The sequence below is a fragment of the Narcine bancroftii genome, chromosome 9, assembly GCF_036971445.1.
Source record: "Narcine bancroftii isolate sNarBan1 chromosome 9, sNarBan1.hap1, whole genome shotgun sequence".
NCBI lineage: Eukaryota > Metazoa > Chordata > Chondrichthyes > Torpediniformes > Narcinidae > Narcine > Narcine bancroftii.
Genome location: NC_091477.1, coordinates 22,787,564 through 22,812,860, shown reverse-complemented (window position 1 = coordinate 22,812,860; position 25,297 = coordinate 22,787,564). Strand labels below are relative to the sequence as shown.

At 39.0% G+C, this 25,297-nt stretch overlaps 1 protein-coding gene across 7 annotated transcripts in view; it reads right to left on the bottom strand.

Moving 5' to 3' along the window:
* The window catches only part of LOC138743300 (pterin-4-alpha-carbinolamine dehydratase 2-like), a 95,592-nt gene that overhangs the window by 60,111 nt on the left and 10,184 nt on the right, over positions 1–25,297 (bottom strand). For 6 of the 7 annotated variants that reach the window (XM_069898425.1, XM_069898427.1, XM_069898421.1 and 3 more), the window contains exon 3: positions 768–848. In XM_069898425.1, the coding sequence (XP_069754526.1) occupies positions 768–848 (81 nt within the window). Of the gene's footprint in view, positions 1–767; positions 849–3,291; positions 4,286–25,297 lie in introns of those variants that run through there. The other variant, XM_069898424.1, reaches the window with a different exon arrangement.

The window sequence follows — 25,297 nt, the reverse complement described above, 5'->3', positions numbered from 1 at the left end:
CAATATTTGTGTACAGATATAATTTCTTCTTTTTCTTAGCCAACACAATTGTATTTGAACACTTCCCCTTGCATCAGATTACTTAACATTACAGTCTTTGAGAAAGTTTCTCTAAAGCTCATATTTATTCAAGAGAGGACGATGCAAGCATCAATGGCTCTAAAATCCTGATTAAGATTAGAAACTGTTTATCTGGAAGCAAAATAATTACTAAAAAGTTTGCAAAGCTGATCTTTCCTTTTACGACTAGTTAAATATAAAGTGTTTTCACTTGAGTTATTCAACAATTTCAAAAGGTCAAGCGGGATGGCCATAACACACCTCTTCAGCTTTTGGTACTTTAAATTTACACCATTTCTCAGAGCCAAGAAGTGTACATTTGCATCAAATTCTTCCCTCGTGTCCTGCTCCCACAGTAGTGAAAATAGCCAGCTAAAAATGTGATAGGTTACAAGGCTACTAATGGCTAATCCACTTTGATGCTATATGGAACTGCACAAGGATCAAAAGAAAGGATAAGAGCACACAAGCTGTAGCACATTAACCAGGAGAGCAATATGTCGCTGAATACGGCCTTGCAGTACGTTACAAATTGAACACCAATGTTTATACAAAGATAATGAAAGTGTTTTCTGAGGAAACATTGTGTGCCTACACAAGCATCACAATTGTTGCATACTTAGCTTTGAAAGTAGTGAGTTACACATTGATGCAGACTAAATGAATGTTCTACACCTTACTGAAAATTTCACCATCATTCACATTACCTTATGGTACACATTGAACCATTCAGGGTGATGATTCATTTTCTCTGCTTGTAAAGCCACACGTGTCATAAACCCAAAGGCCTAGAATGAGATTCAGTTTAGACAAAGTTAACAACTTCAAAACAAAGATCACACTGGGCAATAATTTTTTTCTAAAGTTTTGCTTCCTGAAAAAAAATGGGGATTATGATAGACAACTTCAAGCTGAACACAAAGTTAATTTCAGATTTACTGTCTCACGTAGGAAGTTGGAGAAACATGAACTTTTATTGAATTTAGCATGTTTAATTGCATAATGATGCTGATACATTGACACGAGAGGCATCAGATGCTGAGTACAAATGAAAATCAGCAGTAAAACATTTTTAAGTCATTTGAACTCAGGCAGTGTTCAACAATAGTTGGCCAGTATTCTATATAGATTCCAGTTGCCTTGATACTGCTTTTCCATAGACACAATGTCCTGGTGAAACCTTTCACCATGTTCATCACTGACTGCATCAAGATCACCAGGGAGGAAGTCCAAGTGTGAATGCAGAAAATGAATTTTCAATGACATGATGTACTTCACGCTTGAAGCATGTTGTCAATCAGCTGGATGTAGTTTGGTGCCCCGTAGCTGCCGAGAAAACAGTACGTAATAGAAAAAATTTTCAGGTGATTTTCGTGATCATCAGCCCAAAGTCCATAAAATACACATAAAAGTGTTCAGCAAGCAAAATCTTCATTGTTCAGTGTTATCAAAGGTTTAAATTAATGTTGTGAGTCAAGATTAAAGTAAATTTGTCCTTCAAAGTTTCCAGGTATTTGCATCAAATCATTTGATTAATTATTGCTAGATATAGTTTGGTCTCAGTTAAACAGAAATCAAATGATTACTGATGCAGTAAGTTGTCCAAATAAATTAAGCTACTTAATAATGTGAAAACTGACATGCACTTTGAAAAGACTATTTGTGAGGTTCTTTTTGACATCATATATAACTTCACTGAACACATGCACAATAGGAAAAAAAAACTGAAGCCTGAATACCCTTCATTCTATGACACCTGTTTTGACTCTGAGGAGAAATTAACATACACAGCAAGTCATGCTGCACAATGCAGCTCAATGACCCACTGACTGATGCCAAGCATTCCTGCTGTTCTCATCCCCGTACCCAAACTGTAAGCTCAACCTACAAAGTCCCAAGAACAAACCATAAATAGTGTGAAGCTGGTAAATTTCCATCTATTGCAGAATGCAATAATTTCACAGATATGATCCAGGTCTAAGTGCATTTTAGACATGGGGGAAAAGGCCATTTTCTTCTGGCTTATTGAACATCTTATTAACTGGGAGATGTTTAATAAAGTTCTTAGTAGATCCAGAAGTGCGGAGTTTCCCATGATTGTTAACTTAGAACCTGGAACATTACAGCACAATTCAGGCCTTTCGGCCAACGATGTTGTGCACACCTTGATGAAGGGCTCAAGTCTGAAGCATTGGTTATATCTCTTTATCTTTGCTATATAAAGTGCACTGTTGACCTGCTGAGTTTCTCCAGCATCATGTTTTTACTTCTATCATGATGTCTACATACTTTCGTGTTTTACTCCACTACTCTACATATACTCCATATCTAAGTCTTTCCTACCTCACACTCATAACCATCTATTATTTTTTACATTCATGTGCCTATCCAAGAGTCTTTTCAATGTTCCTACTGTAATAGCCTCATTGGCCACCGTAAATTACTCCCAGTGTGAATAATGATTTAGAGACAGGGCAGTTAATGGAGTTGCAGAATCAGAATTTAATGTCATGACTAAGTCACGAAATTCGATGTTTGCCAGCAGCATCATAATTACAAACATTCAAATAAACCACCTTTACAACAAACAAAAGAGAAACAAAATAGTGCACGAAAAGTAAGGCAGTGTCTTTGGTTCATTGATTATTCAGGAATCTAATGGCAGCGGGGGAAGAAACTGTCCTTGTGCCAGTGAGTGCTCATCTTTAGGGTCCTGTTACCTTTTTCCCAATGGTAGCAGAGTGGAGGGGGCATGACTTGGGTGATGGAGGTCTTTTAGGATAGAGGCTGCTTTATTAAGACACTACCTCTTGTAGATGTCCTCAATAGAATGAAGGCTTATGATGTCACAAGCTGAGTTAACAACCCTCTGGAGTTTTTTCTTGTCCTGAGAATTGTCTCCTTCATATCAGACAGTGATGCAACCAGCCAGAATGCTCCACGGGACACATGTAGAAGTTTTCAAGAGTTTTTAGTGATATACGGAATCTCCTCAAACACCTCACAAAGTATAGCCACTGGTTAGCCTTCTTTGTGATTCCATCAACCTGGAGACTCTAGGTCAGATCCTCAGAGATGTTAACACTCAGAAATTTGAAGTTCTTTTTTTTAAATTTTTTTATTTATAAACCACATTGATCAAGATACATACATTTTCCTTTTCAAATATATACAGTGTCGTTTTCTTCCCCCCTCCCTCTTCCCCTCCCACTCTCCCTACCTCCCCTCCCATTCATTTAAAGTTCAGAATCTAAGATACATTAAACCCGTCAAACAATGTTGTCACTCAATAAAAATAAACAAGAAATTCCACTGAGTCAATTCTTTTCATTCCCTTCTCCTTCTGTCATTTAGGTGGTAGATGTCCCCGGTAGGTTTTCTCTATTGTGTTTCATGTATGGCTCCCATATTTGTTCAAATATTTTAATATTATTTCTTAAATTATATGTTATTTTTTCTAATGGAATACATTTATTCATTTCTATATACCATTGTTGTATTCTCAAGTTATCTTCCAATTTCCAGGCTGACATAATACATTTTTTTGCTACAGCTAGGGCTATCCTAACAAATCTTTTTTGTGCACCATCCAAATCAAGTCCAAATTCTTTGTTTTTTATGTTACTTAGGAGGAAGATCTCTGGGTTTTTTGGTATATTGCTTTTTGTGATTTTATTTAATATCTGCTTTAGATCTTCCCAAAGAAATTTGAAGTTCTTGATCCCTTCCACTACTGAGCTCTATGATAAGGACTGGGTTATGCTCACCTGATTTTCTCCTGAAATCCACAATCATCTCCTTGGTTTTGCTAACATTGAGCTCAAGACTGTTGGCATGACAACACTCAACGAGCTGATCTATCTCCTTCCTGTACGCTTCCTCACTGACATTTGTGATTCTGCCGACAATTGTGGTGTCATCAGCAAATTTGTAGATAGCATTGGAATTTTGCCTGTCCATAATAATGAGTAGAGCAGTGATCTAAGCACACATCCTTGAGGTGTGTCTGCGTTGATAATCAGTGAGGAGGTTGTTTCCAATTCATACTGACTGTGGTCTTCTGATGAGAAAGTCAAGGATCCAGTTGCAGAGGAGGGTGTAGAGGCCCAGAGTTTGAAGCTTCTTGACCAGCACTGAGGGAATATTGGTGTTGAAGGCTGAAGGTTGAAGGCAAGAGAGATGTGGTGGAGAGACCGAGCATGTGTTTGATTGACAAAATGGTCAGCTGTGATGAAAAGGAATGACACAAATATCAAAAACTGAAACCATCAAGTGCAAATAGAAATTCTGTGTTTCAATGGATTTGAAAAATAATCAAATGAGTGGCAAACCACACAAAACTAAACCATCTCTCCCTTTTAATTACCATGGCAAGTTTCTACTATTGCACTGGTTGTAGACCTTTAAAAAGCTAAAAAAAAAAGTTAAATATTTAATGAAATACAAAGATATTATTAAGTTCAGGTTAAAGGCTAACATTTTGAAAATTATATAACCATATATATACCATATAGCCATATAACAATTACAGCATAGAAGCAGGCCAACCTGGCCCTTCTAGTCCATGCTGAACCTTTCTTCCACCTAACCCCACTGACCTACACTCAACATTTATCCCTCCATTCCTTTCCTGACCATATACATATCCAAATTCTCCTTAAATATTAATATCGAGCCTGCCTCCCCCACTTCGTCCAGAAGCTCATTCCACACACCATCCAATCTCTGAGTAAAGAAGTCCTCCCCTCATGTTTCCTCTAAACGTTTGCCCCTCTCAACTGAAGTCCTCTCACTTGTATCTCTCCCTTTCTTAAAGGAAAAAAGCCTCTCCATGTCAACTCTATCTAAACCCCCCTAATAATTTTAAATACCACAATCAAATCCCCTCTCTCCCTTCTATGCTTCAAAGAATAAAGACCTAACTTATTTAAACTTTCCCTATAACTTTTACCTTGTAACCCCAGCAACATTCTAGTAACTCTTCTCTACACGCTCTCAAAATTGTTGATATAATTCCTTTCTTCTGGTGACCAAAACTGCACACAATACTCCAAATTTGGCCTCCCCAATGCCTTGTACAATTTTAACATAACATCCCAGCTCCTTTACTCAATGCTCTGATTTATAAAGGCCAGCATACCCTAAGCTTTTTTCACCACCCTATCCACATGCAACTTCACCTTCAGGGAATATCGTCAGGACCTGGAGACTTATTCGCCTTTATTTTCCTTAAAAGTACCAGTACTTCCTCTTCTTTGACATCAACTTTTCCATAACTTCCTTCTCCTAATAAATACTGAAGAAAAAAAAATTATTCAAAAATTTCCCCACCTTCTTTGGCTCCATGCATAGCCTCGAGGTGACCAATTTTATTACACACTATCTTTTTTTCCTAATATATCTGTAGAAACCCTTCGGATTTATTTTCACCTTATTTGACAAAGCAACCTCTTATCCTTTCTAATTTCCTTCTTAAGATTTGTTTTTGTTCTTCTTCTTTCTTTGGCTTGGCTTCACGGACGAAGATTTATGGAGGGGTATGTCCACGTCTGCTGCAGGCTCGTTGGTGACTGACAAGTCCGATGCGGAACAGGCAGGCATGGTTGCAGCGGTTGCAAGGGAAAATTGGTTGGTTGGGGTTGGGTTTTTCCTCCTTTGTCTTTTGTCAGTGAGGTGGGCTCTGCGGTCTTCTTCAAAGGAGGTTGCTGCCCGCCAAACTGTGAGGTGCCAAGATGCACGGGTTGGAGGCGCTATCAGCCCACTGGCGGTAGTCAATGTGGCAGGCACCAAGAGATTTCTTTAAGCAGTCCTTGTACCTCTTCTTTGGTGCACCTCTGTCTCGGTGGCCAGTGGAGAGCTCGCCATAGAACACGATCTTGGGAAGGTGATGGTCCTCCATTCTGGAGACGTGACCCACCCAGCGCAGTTGGGTCTTCCGCAGTGTGGATTCTATGCTTGTGGACTCTGCCAGCTCGAGTACTTCGATGTTGGTGATGAAGTCATTCCAATGAATGTTGAGGATGGAGCGGAGACAGCGCTGATGGAAGCGTTCTAGAAGCCGTAGGTGATGCCAGTAGAGGACCCATGATTCGGAGCCGAACAGTAGCGTGGGTATGGCAACAGCTCTGTACACGCTGATCTTTGTGTGTTTCTTCAGGTGGTTGTTTTTCTAGACTCTTTTGTGAAGTCTTCCAAAGCCGCTATTTGCCTTGGCGAGTCTGTTGTCTATCTCTTTGTCGATCCTTGCATCAGATGAAATGGTGCAGCTGAGGTAGGTAAATTGGTTGACCGTTTTGAGTTCTGTGTGCCCGATGGAGATGTGGGGGGGCTGGTGGTCATGGTGGGGAGCTGGCTGATGGAGGACCTCAGTTTTCTTCAGGCTGACTTCCCGGCCAAACATTTTGGCAGTTTCCGCAAAACAGGACATCATGCGCTGGAGAACTGGCTCTGAATGGGCAACTAAAGCAGCATCATCTGCAAAGAGTAGTTCACGGACAAGTTGCTCTTGTGTCTTGGTGTGAGCTTGCAGGTGTCTCAGATTGAAGAGACTGCCATCCGTGCTGTACCAGATGTAAACAGCATCTTCATTGTTGAGGTCTTTCATGGCTTGTTTCAGCATCATGCTGAAGAAGATAGTAAAGAGGGTTGGTGCGAGGACGCAGCCTTGCTTCACGCCGTTGTCAATGGAGAAGGGTTCGGAGAGCTCATTGCTCTATCTGACCCAACCTTGTTGGTTTTCGTGCAGTTGGATAACCATGTTGAGGAACTTGGGGGGGCATCCGAGGCGCTCTAGTATTTGCCAAAGCCCTTTCCTGCTCACGGTGTCAAAGGCTTTGGTTAGATCCACAAAGGTGATGTCGAGTCATTTGTTTTGTTCTCTGCACTTTTCCTGGAGCTGTCTGAGGGCAAAGACCATGTCAGTACTTCCTCTGTTTGTGCAAAAGCCATACTGTGATTCTGGGAGGACATTTTCGGCGACACTAGGTATTAGTCTATTAAGGAGAATCCTAGCGAAGATTTTCCCTGCAATTCTTTATATTCTTTACATTCCTCTAACACCTCATTTACTTCATGTTGTCATTATTTTAATTCATTTAAAAAGAGAATATTTACAAGTGGTGTTTTCTTGAGCAGTGAGTCTGCTGAATGACTGATGAGCCATTCATATTGCTCATACAATCCCTTTGAGAATCTAATAGTCTTAACAATATTTATTTGTTGTTATACATGTACATCATATAAGTTGCTTATAAATGTGTGCTATAATTATATGTGTTAGCATGTTTTCATACTGAGGACTGAAGAACTCCATTTCATCCAGTTATACTTTACTATTGTATGATTATAACAAACTTGAACTTAAAAAGAAATTTGAAAACCTATTCCTATTGAACACATTTACAACTGTTTTAAACTACAGCAGATTTTTAAAATTCTTGATGTGAAGTCAAATATAGTAAATATCTTACAATGACTGTATGTTGCAAAATATTGTTAGATTGCTATGGATCACGTATATTTTATATTCAGCAATAAGATTGCACAGAACTCAACACCCAAATTGAATCTGGATTGAGATTACTGGTCATAGCCAAAGCAGTGAACCAAGAGAACTGGAGGGACTCAGCATCCCAGAGAAGTCATCGTTTTTGGGTTGGAACCCTTTAGATCTACAAATTTCTTTTCCAACTACAAAGTCCAATTAATTCAGCCTTGGCATCCAAACTGCATCCATCTGAAGGCTTATGTGAAAGGTGTTGGCTTGTGGTTGCAAAAAGAAACATTCTGATGCTTCCACATCGATACCAGATTTATGCCAACCTGTGCCTGCCCTACAATATTTTGCAAAATAAGCGTCACCGCATCTCTCACATTGCTCCCTCACAGCCCAAGATCCCTTACAGTTACAGCAGAAAATCCACCTGTCCATTCCATGCAGTGCATTATCAAAGGATGAAAAGAGTAGGATTAATGTCACTACCCCAGATGGTAGTGGAGGAGGGGTAATTTTGACTGAAGGTCTGTGATCGATCATTGTTGAGACCACTCTCATTTGTAACATACATTATATTAATGATTTGAATGAAAATATTCATTTTCTAATTAGCAGGTGTGCAGATGACATGAAAATTGGTGGCATTGTGGATAATGAGGAAGGTTGGCAAAGGATACAGAATAGTGGGAAATTTGGCAGAGAAATAGCAGATGGAGTTTAACCTTGATAATTATGAGGTGATACATTTTGGGAGGACAAATGCAAGAGGAAAGTATACAGTTAATGGCAAGACCTTGGTGTACAAATGGATCTTTGGCTTAACTGCAGAAAGGATTTGGATGTGACATCATCTTGCCTCGTCTCTATTTTGTCCCTCATTTAAGAGAAAGTTGGATGTGTACATGGAGGAGAGGGGGTTGGAGGGTTATTGGCGGAGAGCGGGAGGTTTGAACTAGTGGAGTTGTTCTAGTGAACTGGTGCGGACTCGAAAGGCCAACATGGCCTGTTTCCGCTCCGTAAATGGTTATATGGTTATATGGGTACCAGTCCATAGCTTGCTGAAAGCAGTAGCACAAGTGGTATAGAAGATGTACAGTGAACTTGTCTTCAAACATGGGGGGCCACTGAACATAAAACATGAGGTCATGTTGCAGCTGTATAAAACTTTGCTTAGATCACATTTGGAGTATTGTGTGAAGGTCTAGTCATCATTTGATTTGGGGGCTTGGGGAAGGAAGCAGTAAAGGCTCACCAGGATCTTGTCTGCATTGAAGTGAATTACAAGACCATAAAATATAGGAGCAGAAGTAGAAAACTGGTCTTATCAGAATCAGAATTTATTGTCATGAGCAAGTCATAAAATTAGGTATTATGCGGTGTTTCAAGTTCAATCCACCAATTCCATCACGTGTTAATCCATTCTCCCATTCCCCTGTCTTATCCCTATAATCCTGATATCCTGACTATTCAGATATCTATCAATTTCAAATACATCCAATGATGGCCTCCACAAACGGTTGAGGTAGCAAATTCCAGAGGTTCACCATTCTCTGACCAAAGAAATTCCTCTGCATCTGTTTTAATTGGCGCCCTTCAATCCTGAAATTGTGCCCTCTTGCCCTAGACTCCCCTTCCATGGGAAAACAACTTTGCCACATCAACTTTCAACATTCAAAATGTTTCCAATGAAGTCCCCTCTGTTTCTTCCGAACTCCAAGGAGTAGAGTCCAGGAATAATTATTGTGAATCTTCTCTGAATCCTCTCCAATGCCAGCACATCCTTCCTTAAATAAGGAGCCCAAAATTGTACCTGACAAAACCTCAACATTGCATTCCCACTCTTATATCCTATTCCTCTAGATATGAACACCAATGTTGCATTCACCTTCTTTACCCCGACTCAACCTAGAGGTTAACCTTTAGGCTACCTGGTTTGAGGACTCTCAAATCCCTTTGCACCTCTAAATTTTGAATTTTCTCCCCATCCAAATAATAGTCAACCCTTTTATTCCTTCTACCAAAGTGCATGACCATGAACTTTTCAAGCCACAAGGAGAGGTTGGACAAATTTGGATTGCATTCTTGATGTGCCAAAAGCTGAAGGTCAATTTGTTAGAAAAGTTATGAGGCACATATAAAGTAGATAGGCAGTCTTTTTCCAAGGTGAAAATGTCAAATGGTAGAGGGCATCGGTTCAAGGTGAGAAGGGGAAACATTTAAAGATTTAAAGATAAAGATTTAAACTGGTCCCCAATCTACTTAAACTAACATTTTGTTAGACTGAAGCCAATTAAATTGGAATTGAACATTTAAAAAATGATGTGTTATATTTTTGGAAATACTCTTGGCATGATACAAGCCATTAGTCCGTTAGTGACACATACTACTTCTGTTCAGCAACATTTAATAATCATCTAAATGAAATGACCACAAGCAAAAAGAAAAAAAATGGGTCTTCAAAGAGTTCTTTCAGGAACAAAAGCACTACATATTAATAGAGGCTTTTTCTATCTTTATTCCAAGATAAAGATAAAGATAAAGATGCCTGGAATGCCCTGCTGGGAAGGAGGTAGCAGACACAATAGCAAAGTTTCAGAAGTACTGAGACAGACATACAGGCTGGGAAGAGATGCACACCACAGACAGACAGATGGCACCATTTTAGTTTGGCACCATGGTGCAAACATGGTGGGACAAACAAAGGCCCTGTACTGTTCTCTGTTTCATTTAGATGGAGATATTGAGCCAGGAGAAGTGATTTTTAAAAACTACTTTGTTTTAATATTTTAATTATTTCTTAGTTCCAATGTGTCATAATTTCAAAAAAAGTATCTCCTGGATTCAGTCCTCCCAGTGCGGTCTCCTCTACATTGGAAAAACTGGATGCAGACTGGGAGATCGCTTCGTTGACACCTCAGCTCTGTCCAATGCTATAGTGCGGTTTCCCAGTGGCTATCTATTTCAATTCCCTGCCCCATTCCCTTGTTGACATATCTGTCCATGGTCTCATGTACTGCTACACTCTGACCGCCTGCAAATTGGAGGAACAATACCTTATATTTCCTCTGGACACCCTCTAACCAGATGGCATTAACATTGACTTCTCCGGTTTCCATTAACCCCTCTATCCCTATGTCTCCTTTCCTCTTGCTCTGACTTTCTTCCCTTTTTGCTCTGTATTCACAAAATCAAACTCCCCTCCCCCAGTCAATTCTCACCTTTCCTCTCTCCTGTCCTCCTAACATCCAATTTACACCTTTTGTCTGTTAGTCTGTATTCCTCCCACTGCTCTTTTTAATTCAGGTGACTGCCTGCTTTTTACTCATACCCTGAAGAAGAGCTCAGGCCTGAAGCATCGGTTATCTTTACCTCCTCTGGACACTCCGAGACCTGCTGATTTGCTCCAGCATTTCTGCTTTTACTAATAGTTCAGGGATGCAGACCAAATCCTGTTGGATTCTACCCACCAATAAAGCTCACTTGTCCAAGCCATCTTTGAAAGATGCTAGTTTCAATTCCAAATGTCTTTAAACTGGTTCCCAATCTACTTAAACTAACATTTTGTTAGACTGAAGCCAATTAAATTGGAATTGAACATTTAAAAAATGATGTGTTATATTTTTGGAAATACTCTTGGCATGATACAAGCCGTTAGTCCGTTAGTGACACATACTACTTCTGTTCAGCAACATTTAATAATCATCTAAATGAAATGACCACAAGCAAAAAGAAAAGAAATGGGTCTTCAAAGAGTTCTTTCGAGAACAAAAGCACTACATATTAATAGAGGCTTTTTCTATCTTTATTCCAAGCCCCTAGCTGCTGCCAAGCTTTGCAGTGATTGCTCTGCAATTACTGAGCAAGGAAACCTAGCAATTACACATTAATATGCAGGCATACCTCAGGAAGCCTTCAAATGTTTCATGGAACTAATTTCCATTTTACAACACAAACTATTCTCTGTTCCTTAATTGAACTTCTCTATATAATATTTAGATCAAATTTCAACCTATTGGACAGAAAATCCAGCCAATTATTTTTCTTCATTTGTACTAAATAACATTTTGAAATGATAGAGGTAGTTCATTCACCAATTTACTAAACATTTAATTTATTAAAAATTCACTTTCGCACATTTATTTTTCAAACTACACTGTCTGATTACCACAAGTTTATTAAGCTCTTCCTCAGATATTCTCCTGGATTGGTATTTGGTCGTCAATTCCCTGAAAAAAATACAAGCATTTTACTTTACAAAACCTACTTATATTGTATCACATTCAGAGCCAAGAGATCAGAATTAAATATTGTATTGGACAGAATATATCCCAAGGTGCTACAGGAAGAGATTGCTGGGTACTGAAAATGATCTTTGCATTCTCCCTGGCCACAGACAAATGTAATTCCCTTATTCAAGTATCTTGGGTATTATAGATGAATAAGTGGTAAGCAGACTAGTGCAGTCACAAACATTTGGAGAATCATTGACTTGTTAGGGATAGTCATCATGGCTTTGTAAGGGGTAGGTCATGTCTCACAAGCCAAACTGAGTTTTTCAAGGAGTAACACAAGAGGAAGCTTCTTCACTCTGAGAGTGGTGGCTGACTGGAATGACCTTCCAGAAGAGGTGGCTGTGGCAGGGTCAATTTTGTCATTTAAGAGGTGGTTGGATGAGTGGATGGATGTGAGGGGGTTGGAGGGTTATGGGCAGGGAGCAGGTAGGTGGAACTAGTGGAGTTTCACTTAAATCGGTCCAGACGAGAAGGGCCGATATGGCCTGTTTCCGTACTGTAATTGATATATGGTTATATGGTTATAAGGAGTTGACAAAAGAAATTGATGAAGGTAAAAAAAAAAATCCCTACTAATCTACTCCCTCCTTCTAAACAAGGTTATCTGCATTTTTTGTAAATATGATTTTTTTTCCTTTTTATTATTAAGATAAATAAGTAACAGGGTTTTACCTACAGATTACAGATCACATGAGAGAAGTACAAGATATCTCATAAGGGAATTTTATGTGTATTATTTGTATAATTTTTCTATTCATTCTTATTTTTGGACATAGTACGAGTTATGATTTAATTGTTTAATTATTATAATTAGAGAAGTTGATGTCCTGAATGAAATGTTACATAATAATTATGGTTCTGCTTCCAATTTGCAATTGATATGTGATCTGTATATGATAAGATTTGACTTATGTTATCATTATTATACCTTGTGTAAAGGGTTTTTGTTAAACTCAATAAAAATATTTTTAAAAGAAAGAAATTGATGAAAGTAGAGTGGTGGACCTTTAACAAGGTTCCCATGATAGACACATCCAGAAAGTCGTGAGGCATGTGGGGTCCAGGAAAACTTGGCTGTGTGCATTTGGAATTGGCTTGCCTTCAAGGCAGAAGGTGGTGGTGGACAGAGTGTATCCTGTCTGGAAGTCGGTTACTCGTGGTTTTCTGTTCTGGGACCTCTGGTCTTAGTGATTTTTATAAATGGCATGAACAAAAAAGTGGAGGGGTAGGTCAGTAGGTTTGCAGATGACACTAAGATTGGGGATGTTATGGATAGTGTAGAAGGTTATTGTAGTTTACAACAGGATATAGACAGGATGCAGAGTTGGGCAGAGAAGTGGCAGATGGATTTCAAACTGGAGAAGTGTGAAGTGATATACTTTGGAAGGTCGAACTTGAAGGCAGAGAACATAGTTAATGGCAGGATTCTTAGCAGTGCGGGGTTGATAGGGTGGTTAAGAAGGCGTATGGCGTGCTGGCCATCGTTATTCAGAGGATTGAGTTCAAGAGCTGGGAGGTAATGTTGTAGCTCTAAAGCTCAGCTTAGACCACACTTGGAAAATCATGTTCAGTGCTGGTCACCTCATTATAGGAAGTTTGGGAGAGGATGTAGAAGAGACACACCCAGCACTGGGGGTGGGGAGGGGATTCACAGGCAGTGCCCCCCCCCATGAGTTATTGTGCCTTCCCCACTAGCGTCACGACTGTCCACGCAATACAAGCACATGCGTTTGTCAGTTATGTCGGAGGGAGGGGGAAGTGTGACAGCAGAGCACAGAGGGGGTTCATGGCAGATATGGCACCTGCCTCCCCCCCCACCCCCCCGAGTGAGTTTTCGAACGTCAGTTTGTGTCCCCTCCCCACCCCCTCTGTGGTTACCCTAATGCGTTCCCCCGATTAAACTTGTTCTAACGCTGGCTCTGAGAGGAGATTTACCAGGATGCTGCATTGGTTGGAAAATCTTTCTACGTAAGACATGTGTAGAAAGACTGAGCAGTCTAGGACTTTTCTCCTTGGAGTGACTGAGGAGGAGAAGTGACTTAATTGAGCTATACAACATCACAGCTATACACAGACAGGGTGACAGACAGCATCTTTTACCCAGGAAGGCAATGGCTAATACCGGGGGATATCTGTTCAAGGTGAGTGGAGGAATGTTAATGGGAGCAGTCAGTGGTATTTTTTTTTTTTTACTTAATACGCAGAGAGTGGTGGGTGCCTGGAATGCAGAAATGGTGGTGGAAGCTGGTACAATTAGGGATATTTAAAGACTCTTAGAAAGGCGCATGGTTGCAAGTAAAATGGAGGGATATGGGCTGTACGGAAAAGAAGGGTTAGATTGATGTGGAGTAGGTTTATATAGTTTGGTACAATATCTTGCCCCAAAGAGCCCATTTCCTGCTGTACTCTTCTATGTGTTCCACACTTCAGACAACCTCTGATCACTCATCTATTAAACAAATGTACATTCCTCCACATTGTAGGCAAGGGGTTTTCCATTAAAATTAACGGTCGATGATTTCTAATGAACAATTTTGCTCTAAAGAACTGCAAGACCCACAGAGCTTTTTTTTTTAAGATTCTGCTTCTTGACCGAAAACCATGAATCTCTGTTTAAAATTTGTGAAGCTGAACCCTCATTCCTCCTTTCTCCACCCACCCCCCACTCCATTTTATACTGTTAATCCTGCTGCCAGGAATTGGAACAAGGAATTCTGTTGCTTAAAATGCAATGATCTGCCAGGCCACCTCCTCACTGGACCAATCCATTTTCACCAGTGGTGGATTAACTACCACCTGAGCCCCTAGGCTGAACTTTAGTAAGGCTTCCCCTGACCTTTCCCCCCTGCCCCACCCTTAGTTGATTAGAATAAAGTGGTGTTGTTACATTAAATAACTCGTATAATGTACAAGTATAAGCAAGGAACTTAATTGTAGCAACAACCCTTTCCCGAAGTGCTTTGATGTAATCATATTCTGACTGGTATTGTCGAGTAATCAAGAATGGTCTTCACTTGAAAACAGTTTGCAGTTAAAACAGAATCCTTTACCTGTGCTTGGAGAATAGCACAGCCAACTTCTGATTTTCTCGCCATTTGTAAGGGAGCAGTAAAACGTTATTAAAGTAACATTTCTGTTTGCGGTCATATTTCATAGATTTCACAATTCCGACATTTATGTTCCAACAAGCTTCACTCCTTGTCTTTAATCAATATATGCATATGTTAATGCCAACTCATGACATAATAACATCATGGTAAACACAATCTCATGGCTGCTGTATGAAGTCCTAAAAGCATTACCACTAAATATTTATATGTTTGAAACCTAATTTATAAAGCAAAGTAGTATTTTTAATATTTGTAATATTCCAGATGTGAAAAAAAATGCAAAAGTACGGAAATATCATCCGAAATACTCCCGTGTACACTCAATTAAACCATTTTTATTTTTTACTCTCAGGCCCCTAGGCTTAAGCCTAATCATTCATCCACCACTGATTTTCACAGAATATAGCACAGTTCTCTACGTCCATAATAGAAATGCCTGCAAACATACTTCTCCACTGCAACAAAATGCAAAAGCTTTCACAAAATCCTGTCACCTTAAGTACAAAGTATGGGGTACGAGAAAGCCCCCACCACACTTCAGAATCGCGCAGAGTGTGCTAACCCCAAACAGCAAGCCATTCAATCTCTGTCGCCAATCTCTCTTTTTAAAATAAAACTTGTTTACATATACCGTATATTCATTTAATTGTAAGTCTAAACATAAAATTTTGTATTCATTACAAGTGTAATTATAATTTTGCAAATGTCATGCACATTAAAAAAATGGGTAGAAACAGAAAGCTTCCAATTAAATGCCAATAATTTTATATATTTCGTTGAGAAATGCTGGAATCAATTACAAAACAAGATGTTAAGAAAATCATGATGCAATTAATGAATCAATGTGGTTTTGCTGAAAGAAATTAGTAATGGTTTACAATTTAGAGTTTGTTGTGAATCCAAATAGCTGGGTTGATAAAGGAAAACTTGCAGAAGTAGTGTATTTAGATTTCTAAAATGCTTTCATTAAGGTGATGTACAATACATTACGATAGATGCCACGAATGTATGATACTGTGGGCAGATTATCATAGATAAAAGATGGGCTAATTAATGGAGAATAGAATTAGGATTAATTGATAACTTTCACTGCTGAGTCCTCAATTATTTGAATGTTAACAATAAGTGTTAATGAAGAGAGTGGAGGGATAATTGCCAAATATGCTGACAACACTAAAATAGATTGCAGGAAAACACAGAATCTGCAAAGAAATATGAATAGGTTAATTTAGTGGACATAAACTTAGTAGATGGGATATCTTGTAAGGAAAGATAATGTTATATTTTGGTCGGCAAAATGGGAAAGCATCTACTGTTAAAATGGAGAAAGACTATGGGTTTCTACTGTGCAGAGGGATCTAGATGTTCTCGTATTTGAAACAGAGAAGATTATATCCAGCAAATAATTAAGGCAGCAAATGGAAACTTGGAATATATTGCAAGTAGGGCAGTGTATAGATGTAGAAAAGTCTTGCCACACAGAATAGGATAATGATGAGACCATGCATAAAGTTTTGATCTCCTTATCCAAGAAGAGATGTACTTGCATAAGACACATTTCTGAGCAGATTCATTAAATGGGACAAAGGGATTGCATTAAGCTGAAAAATGGGCTTGTACAAGTGGTAGTATAGATGAATGAGGGGCTGACCCTATTAAAGCAGAAAGTTTGGGCGGCACGGTTGGTGTAGCAGTTAGCATGACCCTTTACAGCGCCAGCGATCAGGATCGAGGTTAGAATCCCACATTGTCTGTAAGAAGTTTGTACATTCTGTGTGAGTTTTCCCCAGGAGCTCCAGTTTCCTCCCATCATTCAAAATGTACTGGGAGTGTAGGTTTTTTGGGTGTAAATTGAGTGGCATGGACTCGTGGGTTAAAATGGCCTGTTAACGTGCTGTATGTCTCAATTTTTTTTTTAAATTGAAGGGGCTTCTCAGGGTGGATATTGAAATAATTTTTCACCTGATATAGGAATCTAGAACCATAGGGCAGATGGGTGGGTGAAGGAGAAGTGTACCAGTCACCTGCTTCTGATTCCCAGCTCTGTGCCATCTGGCCAGCAAGGTTTTCAAACATCGCACATTTTAATAAACTGCAAGGAGTTCCGATAAATGTAACCATCCAGTCACACTTTCTCCTCCTCTCCAGATACAAGGACTTGTGATCGAAAGTCAGAATTGAATTTCACTCAATGGCAGGAAGTGGAAAAAATAGCACTAGGCATCATCTAGGCTTCTCAAATTTGGATATGTTTTATTTTTTATTTATATTGAATTCATTGGAAAAGGTCTGTCAAGAAAAAAAACTCCCACCAAGAAAAGGAGCGCTGGCAATTTAAAGACTAATTTTCCAAATCAATTCTTGTGGCAATTTTAATTAATTCATGTTTAATATGCTTCAAGAATGGACTTTTTCCAACCAATGGTCTCCAGTCAAGTTCCAACACTAATCAGGTAAATTAGAACTCTATTATTTAAGTGGTGTCTTATTATCCTTTAAATATTTGCAGTGTACGAACATACTAACTTCATTGAGCTTAGTTGCCAATAAAAAGGAAAGAAGTTCAGATACAGTCCTGTATTTGGGTTTCATACTTAATGATGTTTGACATTTTTCACATCTCGTCATGTGATCTATCATTAAGTGTAATTACTTTGCATGGTATCTGTCTTGAGACCCAATTAAAGTAATTGTAGGATTCCGGCAACAGAACCTTCCTTAATTTGGCTAGAATCTGTACTTTTTCAACTTTGATTAAATGAAAATTTAAGAAGCTGCAAAAAATTTTATTACATGCTCTGTCAAGATGCATCATTACTCTTCAGAACTATATCCAAGGATCACATTTCAAATCACAGAGAGCCAACATTTGGCTACCGGTCGCTTAAAGATTTGTGATCAAAACTCAAGACAAGTAACAAAAATGCTGATGCAGTCATTCACATATAATTGAATCTTCTGGATATAATTGAAGTAATTTGGATGTTTTAATCAGACACAATAACCCAATGTTACAGAAACAGAACCATAATCAAAAAATTGCAAAGGGAAATCAGTCTAAGCCAGATGTATTTTACTTCAACTTTGCTAAATGACACTGTGGGAGTTTTTCTAATGGAGTTAGCAATACCACAGTGAAAGTCTAAAGTTGGACATCCCAAAAAGTGATGGAATATTGATTTTAAGCCTATGATAGCTTCTATAAAGTAGCATTAAAACAAATACTACATGGCCAAGGACTGGGGAAGAGGAGAAAGGAAGAAAAAAAAAGGACGGGAAATTTTAACGTTTTAAAATGCTGGTAATACAGAAGCATCCAAAAAAGAATGCAAAGCCAAGCTGCCCATGCTGGAAATCTGGGGTGTCGATGGATGGATGGAAGGAAAGTGCTGGAGTTACTCAGCAGATCAGGAAGTATCTTGTGGGGAGAGAACAGGGTCGCTTCATATCTTTCTTCAGAAAACCATGGACCTTTGGTTATGTCTCTTCAGGTGATGCCAACCACCAAATGTTTCCCATTTTTTTTGTGCTTTTTGAAGAACAGGTTTCTCTGGCAAAACTAAATATAATGAAAAGACCCCCCCCCCCAACCAAGAAAAAGGAAAGAAGCAAAATAAAATTCAAATTATTGCTAATTCTGTGTAATGTCAGACAAGACGTCACAAATGTTCCAACACTTAGTTTTAATTGATTTCAAAAGTGAATAGGAAATTAGAAGGACATGCACACTGAATATCCTTTAAAATATTCCTTCTGGTAAACTTTTATATCACAAGGACAGCCATCAGCATGTCAGAGCCTAGGTCACCTCTTCACAACCAATTGAGGTCCCAGGGTTAAAGATGGGTGAGCTTGTCGGGATGCCCCCTGCCAGTCAGGCCCTGTTGATATTCAAAATCAGATTCCTCACCAGCATTTCCTCATGATGCTGTGGTAACAAGCATCATGTGATTGTGACACCGTTGATCAGCTGTGAAGTTATGCTCATCTTTATTCTACGTAGGGGGCTTAAAATACTGCACAGTTGAAATAAAGACAGAAATACTTATTATTTATTATCTCAAAGACAAGAAACAAAGCTTTCTGTTAAATGGCTCTCATGTGTCAGCAGCTTTGACCACATTGAGCAGTAGGGAACTTGTTATGCCCAGGTAGGCATAATCTTAGTCAGAATTTCAGGGTGGTGGGGAGGGAATTGGTTGCAGATGCCATGCCATTGAAGTAGTTGTTCTGCTACCTCCTAGCCCATCATATGTTATCAGCTACCACAGAAATGGGCAAATGAACTGGACAATCTAAGATCCCCATAACTCAATACCATGTTGGATTTAACTGATGTGTGTTGGGTCAACACAAGGATACCAATGTAGATTGCTGCTGTTTGTCATGTTTCTAGTTCACTCCACTTAACAGCTCAAAAAAGACCAAGCAGCTTTTCTATTCAAAATCCTCTTGCATTGTTTTTGTTTTGAAACAAACATGCAAAGATTTTTTGGCCAAAGATACTTCTTTCTCAGGAAGCATCCTAAAAAGAATGTTCCCTAAATTAATGGAAACCTACACAATTATGTTTTTACCTGCAGACATTTGTGAAGCTTAGGCTCATTAACCTTGAGTGACTCCTTTACTTGTAATGGGCTGAACTTAACCAGTATGCTACTATACAGCAAGTGGAGGTGGGTTGCAGCCAAAGATTCCAGCCAAATTCAGAGCCCTTTCCATGAAATGATCTTACTGTTCCATTACTCATTCTGTATGTATCCTGTTGATTGAGAAGTGGTTTCAGGTTGTGAGAAAGGCATAAGCAAAAAAATAAATTCTCAATAATTACAAGCAATATTTTGCCAACTTACTGCCAGAAGAATATTCTGCCTAATGAATATTAAGATCCAAAATGAGGAAGTTCTAAAATTCTAACTCAAGATTACCTGTTCTTTTAAAAAAGTAGGTTTGTGGGAAAGGATACATGCTTTCAAGGATACATACACCGCTCAGTTAAAGGATCAGCTCCAGGTGGTTATAGTCAATCTACAAATACTAGCAGGCTGGTCCATTGTTAACTCTTATACGTTGCACAAAATTTTTTCTAGTTAAAAAGTTGCAGACATTTTCATTAAATAGACAGTAATAAAAAGTACAAAAATTACCAGAGCACAGTTGATTCAAACCTCAGTACATTTTTCCCCCAATGAGTTATGATCGGTCAGAGGAAGTTTACTTTTTAAAGAAAAACATATTTCCTACATAGATTGATAAATAAAATATTGCACTTACCATTTGAGAAACTAGTGATAGGAGTGAGCTAGGTAGTTTTCCAAACGGCTTTAACACATAAAACAACATTGGATAAGATTCCACTGCAAGACCAGCTGTAACTTGATTTAATACAGCACTCCACCATGTGGAAAATGCATTATAATGTACACATGGCACATAGGGACAAGTAACATCTCAAGTTACCCCTGGAATGCATTTAATAACTTAAAACTGAAGCTGGAGATTGTTTTATTAGAATCCACTGTTTTAAATCTCAGTGTATTGGTACAGCAACAAATTTTATCTCTGCCCTGAAGTCTTCAAATTTAATAAAGAACCCCTATTACCAATTTAAAAGCAAAGAAACAAAAATAAAATTCAATTTAATCTCATTCTGCTTTTAACAAAAAAAACTTCAAAGCTTCCAGCTGGTCTTAAAGTGGAATCCATCTAATATGACTTTATCCATTAAAGCAGTTTAAAAACCTACATATCTCACTCTATCATACTGAATGGTTTCATAAATGGTGAGAATAATATTTATGAGCTGTACAAGGTTTATTACACCCAAATATTTGTCTAACGATATGTTTGAACCAAGAACTGCGCTGATCTTACTTCAAGTTAAACACAGTGCCTGCAGCAAACTGACAGGAAGCACATTGGTGTCAGTACTCCATTTTAAATTAAATAGCCCATCAAACCATGTATAATTGAGAGTACCAACCACACACTCACAATCTTAGGACTGAGACAATGCTTAAAATTATTTTCTTTTAAAAAAGGACAGTTTTTTAAAAAATCTCAACTTCTTACTTTTAAAAGGAAAGTTCAGTTGTCCAAAACCAGTTGGACTCAATCCTGAATGAATCTTAGCCTGTTTCAGCAGGTTGGATCCACTCTCTGCCTTATCTACGAGGATGACCTTTATGTGAGAACATCTTCTGCATGTGGCCTTCTGTAAACCAAAAGGATGGAATTCAGTGTTTCCGCCCCCCCCTCCCATTTTGTGGGCTCGTCCCCATTAACTCACATAGCGCTACCTTAAAAGAAAAGGCTTTTTAACTTCAAGAATGGAGACATGACAATTGGTTTCAATATCTCCAACAGAAACTATAGGCTAAACAAAAGCTAAAGGCTTGGATTCCTGCTCAGTTACTTGGTGATTAACCTCAAAATGAACACTGAAAAATAAAGTTACACTTTAAAGAATTCTCCACGCACATTTGTTTATAAAAGAGCTAGGACACAAGGCACATACAATTGGGACAAGTTAAGACAAATGCACTCTTCATCAGAACCAAAATCAGAAGTTAGAGAACCATCCAAGTGGGGTTTCAAAAACCTGAAGATACAAAGATGAAGCAGGTGAGATGGGCAGACAATAGCTTGTGCAGGAATCAGAGGTTTGAGGTCCAGGCATAAAAAGGCTAAATAACTTGCAAGATGTTTTACAGAAAATAGCTGCTGTTAAAAATAAATTTCCAGAGATGATGTAATAAGCTGTAGCGGCAGCTACTCTGCTCCTGCAATAACACACACGACCAGACGGGTTGAGCTCAGTGAGCAGACTAGTTTATTGCAGGCTGCTGGGCTGCACTTATACTCCCAGCCCAGACCTGGCTGAGAACCGCGCTGGAGGGCGCTGACGTCACCCAGGCGTCACATGGTCCCCCACCGTGGGCTTCTGAGCCCCATGCTGGAAGGGAAAACCCCCGCGGGCGCCATTTTGGCCGGCTGCCCCGCAAGTGGGGCCGGTTCGCCTGCCTAGTGATGAGCCACCACACAGCTCCCCCCTCACCTCCCAGAACCGGTGCCAATGTCCTTTTTCGCCGGGCGGCCTCGTTTCTTGGGCTGGGCTACGACCATGGGCTCGGTGGGATCGAGGTGCGCTGGCTTCAGCCTGTCCACGGTAAACAGCTCCCGCCTGCCTAGTGGTGAGCTGCCACAAAGTATTTTTTTTAATGTTTATGAATAGTGAAATGATGTTTGGAGATTCACACAATTAAAGAGAAATGGAAACAGTTAAAAGAGGCAATAAATACAGTGAATATGAAATGAAAATCCCAACTATCTGCTATGGTGTTTATTTGTGTGTGAAAGTGGACTCGAGATTACTTGACAAATGAACACACATACAACTACAAATTTCACCGTGCTTTATTATTGGCTTTGCAAAGCATGAGAACTCTGCGACAGCAAGGAGCACTGCTACGTGCAGTCATTCCCACCCCAAGGGAGTCGGCCACAAGGCTCACAGGTTGCATATTTATACAGACAAACTTTCAGCTTTCAAGAATATGCAAACAGACTTTCACAATCCTTTTTCCATACAAGTACATGTTTCTTAAGATTTGTTTCATTGGGTTGTGTCCCTTACCCTATGATTAATGGTCTTTTACTGTCTTTGCCATGTAAGTTGTTCTTCACAATTAGCTTTAGCCATGCTGAATCATCGATCTACACAACGGAAGGTGCCCCACTTCTCTACTTCTGTCAATACTATAAGACTCACGTTCTTCAGGTGTGAGGTCAGGAAATATTAGATTGTAGTAGAATTGGTCAGCCCAACATCGAGGGCTGAAAGGCCTGAATTCTGCTGTATGGTTCATCATGCAGATGCAGAAAAGATCTATATTGTGGTCTCAGACTTCATTTGTGTCAAAAATACTTTAGCAAAACGAAGCACACATGTCAACCTGCAGCTCCTTCCCGTACAAACTTCAGAAGCAATGGAGCATTAGAACATTTCTGGGGGAAAATCAGGAGGTTTGTAACCTTAAGGCAATTTTATCCCATCTATTAAAATTTACAGCTATTTTCTTCATGAAGGGCAGAGAACCAATAACGTAATTATCAACTTAATCCGAGAAAAAGGGTTTTAAACAAGTGTGGTGTAACGGTGTGCAAGCAGTTAATACAAACTTTAGATACTACTCAAAAAATGTGTAATCTGTTTAAATTACAGGAGAAGGAAATTGTCCTTGATATGATTGATAGCTTCAAACTTAAACTTTGAGAATAAGAAGTTGCTTTCCTTAACTGGCACAGATTAAATAATATATAAATACGTTGATAAAGGGCTCAAGCCCAAAATGTCTGTTATGTAATTTTACCTTTGCTATATAAAGGACATTGTTTGACCTGCTGAGTTTCTCCAACACTGTGTTTTGACTTTTAGTAATAAAAAGCATTTACATTCTACTTGGACAAAAAACAATCCACCAAAAACATTCCAGTAATCATTAAGATATCATCAGTCTTGCTCGTACAATGCATTGAAAACATCGACGCAGGTGGAGTGACAAAGTGAAAAGGTTAAAAGTTAGATTAGAACTTCAAAAAGGTGAACTGTAAACAAGGAGATGCTAAAACCCCAGTATATTTCTTGCAATACTCCATCAGCAAGGACATTTACAAACAACTTCAAGGTTTCTTTTTATTAAACAGAGAAAATCTTTCTGAGTAGAAGCAACCACAGATAAAAGACTTTCTGTGCACGATGTCCTGCATTCAGTTTATCAGACTTCTGTTAGTCTGCATTATTTAACCGAACCTAATTAAAATTTCTGAATTTATTTAGTTTACCATGAGAGGTCAAATACCATTTGTACAGGTTACACCTGCAACCAATCAGCACCCAGCCTTTGATAATTAGCAAAGGATTCACTTGCCAAGATCAAATTTGTCTAAAATGAAAGCCTCATGGTCTGATTTCCTATTGTAGTCAGGCCAATCCTTTTGAGCTACAAAAGAGGTACAAAACAAAACTTTCCAACTAAAAGGCTTGGGTAACAAGGTTCTCTTTTCATCCTTACAATGTTGAAGCTAGTAATTCAGAGTGCATAAAAAGTCCCTAGTTTCTCACACAGGCAGCTGTTCAGCAGGGTGATGGACAGCAGACAAATCACTGAAGCATGTGTAGATTAATTTTGAGCACAAATTACTATATAGCAATCACAGACAAGCTTATTAGTATTGCTAGAGGCAATAGTGCAGCATCCTTCATCCAGGTAATTCAACACAAGCCAACAACCAAGCTTAGCACTTCCAATTCTATCTGGTTTAGCACCAGACATTGGTTTGGTGTTAAACCATATGGATGTCTTTGTTGGAACAAAATGACTGCTCAGGTTGGGGCACCGATAGAGAAATTTTACCCAAATCTTCACAGCCTCCTATACAGTATCTGGAGTCGTTAGCTTTGAAGAGTTGTATATTGTGCAATCCCCTCATCTTCGAAAAAAAACCTATCCCTTTTTTGGTTGGAAAATTAACAGGAACTGCATCTACCTTAATTTCCCTGGTCAGTAGGTATGATATAACAGCATGTATGGAATGTCATTCTACAGTGAAACCTCGTTAGAACGCGATTCGTTAATCTGCAGAATCGCTTATAGGGCGGGTGTCTGTGGACCCCAAACGTTGATTTTAGGAGGCCAGGCTCACAGCCACAAATTCAAAAATGGGCTCTTATGACTCACTTACGTGTATGTTAATATGTGGAGTTTAAAGGTCTTAAAAGTCTTATTATAGGGTTCGAGTCACAGTATTCTGTTTTCCTGCTTCCTAAAACATGACAGATATCCATCTGTTCTGTGACTCGGCTGTAACACGGTATGAAATCTTGGACCCCAACTACTGCATTCTAATGAGGTTTTACTGTATTACTAATACTGTGTTGGGGTCCCAGCAAATTGTATGCCATGAGTATCTACATAATCCCAAGTGCAATTGAAGAATACAGATTCTCTGCCCAAGGGCTATGTGTGATCACTCGGCAAGTATAAATCAGAATTTTGCGACATTGGGACTAGGCGGGATTAGTTGTGATTTTACTGAAGGCACAAGCACCACAACTTCTATGTATATTTTTGTAATAAGGCACCATATAAATGAATGCCTTTCCTTGTGTCACAATCCAGACAGAGACCAAAACTTCAATTTTTCACCACACGAGAAACCAACGAATTCCACAGATGTGCAACTTTGTCTTTTATTCACTGACACCATCAATTTACTGTAAATTTTCAACTATGGTGGCTGAAAGTACATTTATGATATTCTACAAGCTTAAGGTTTTT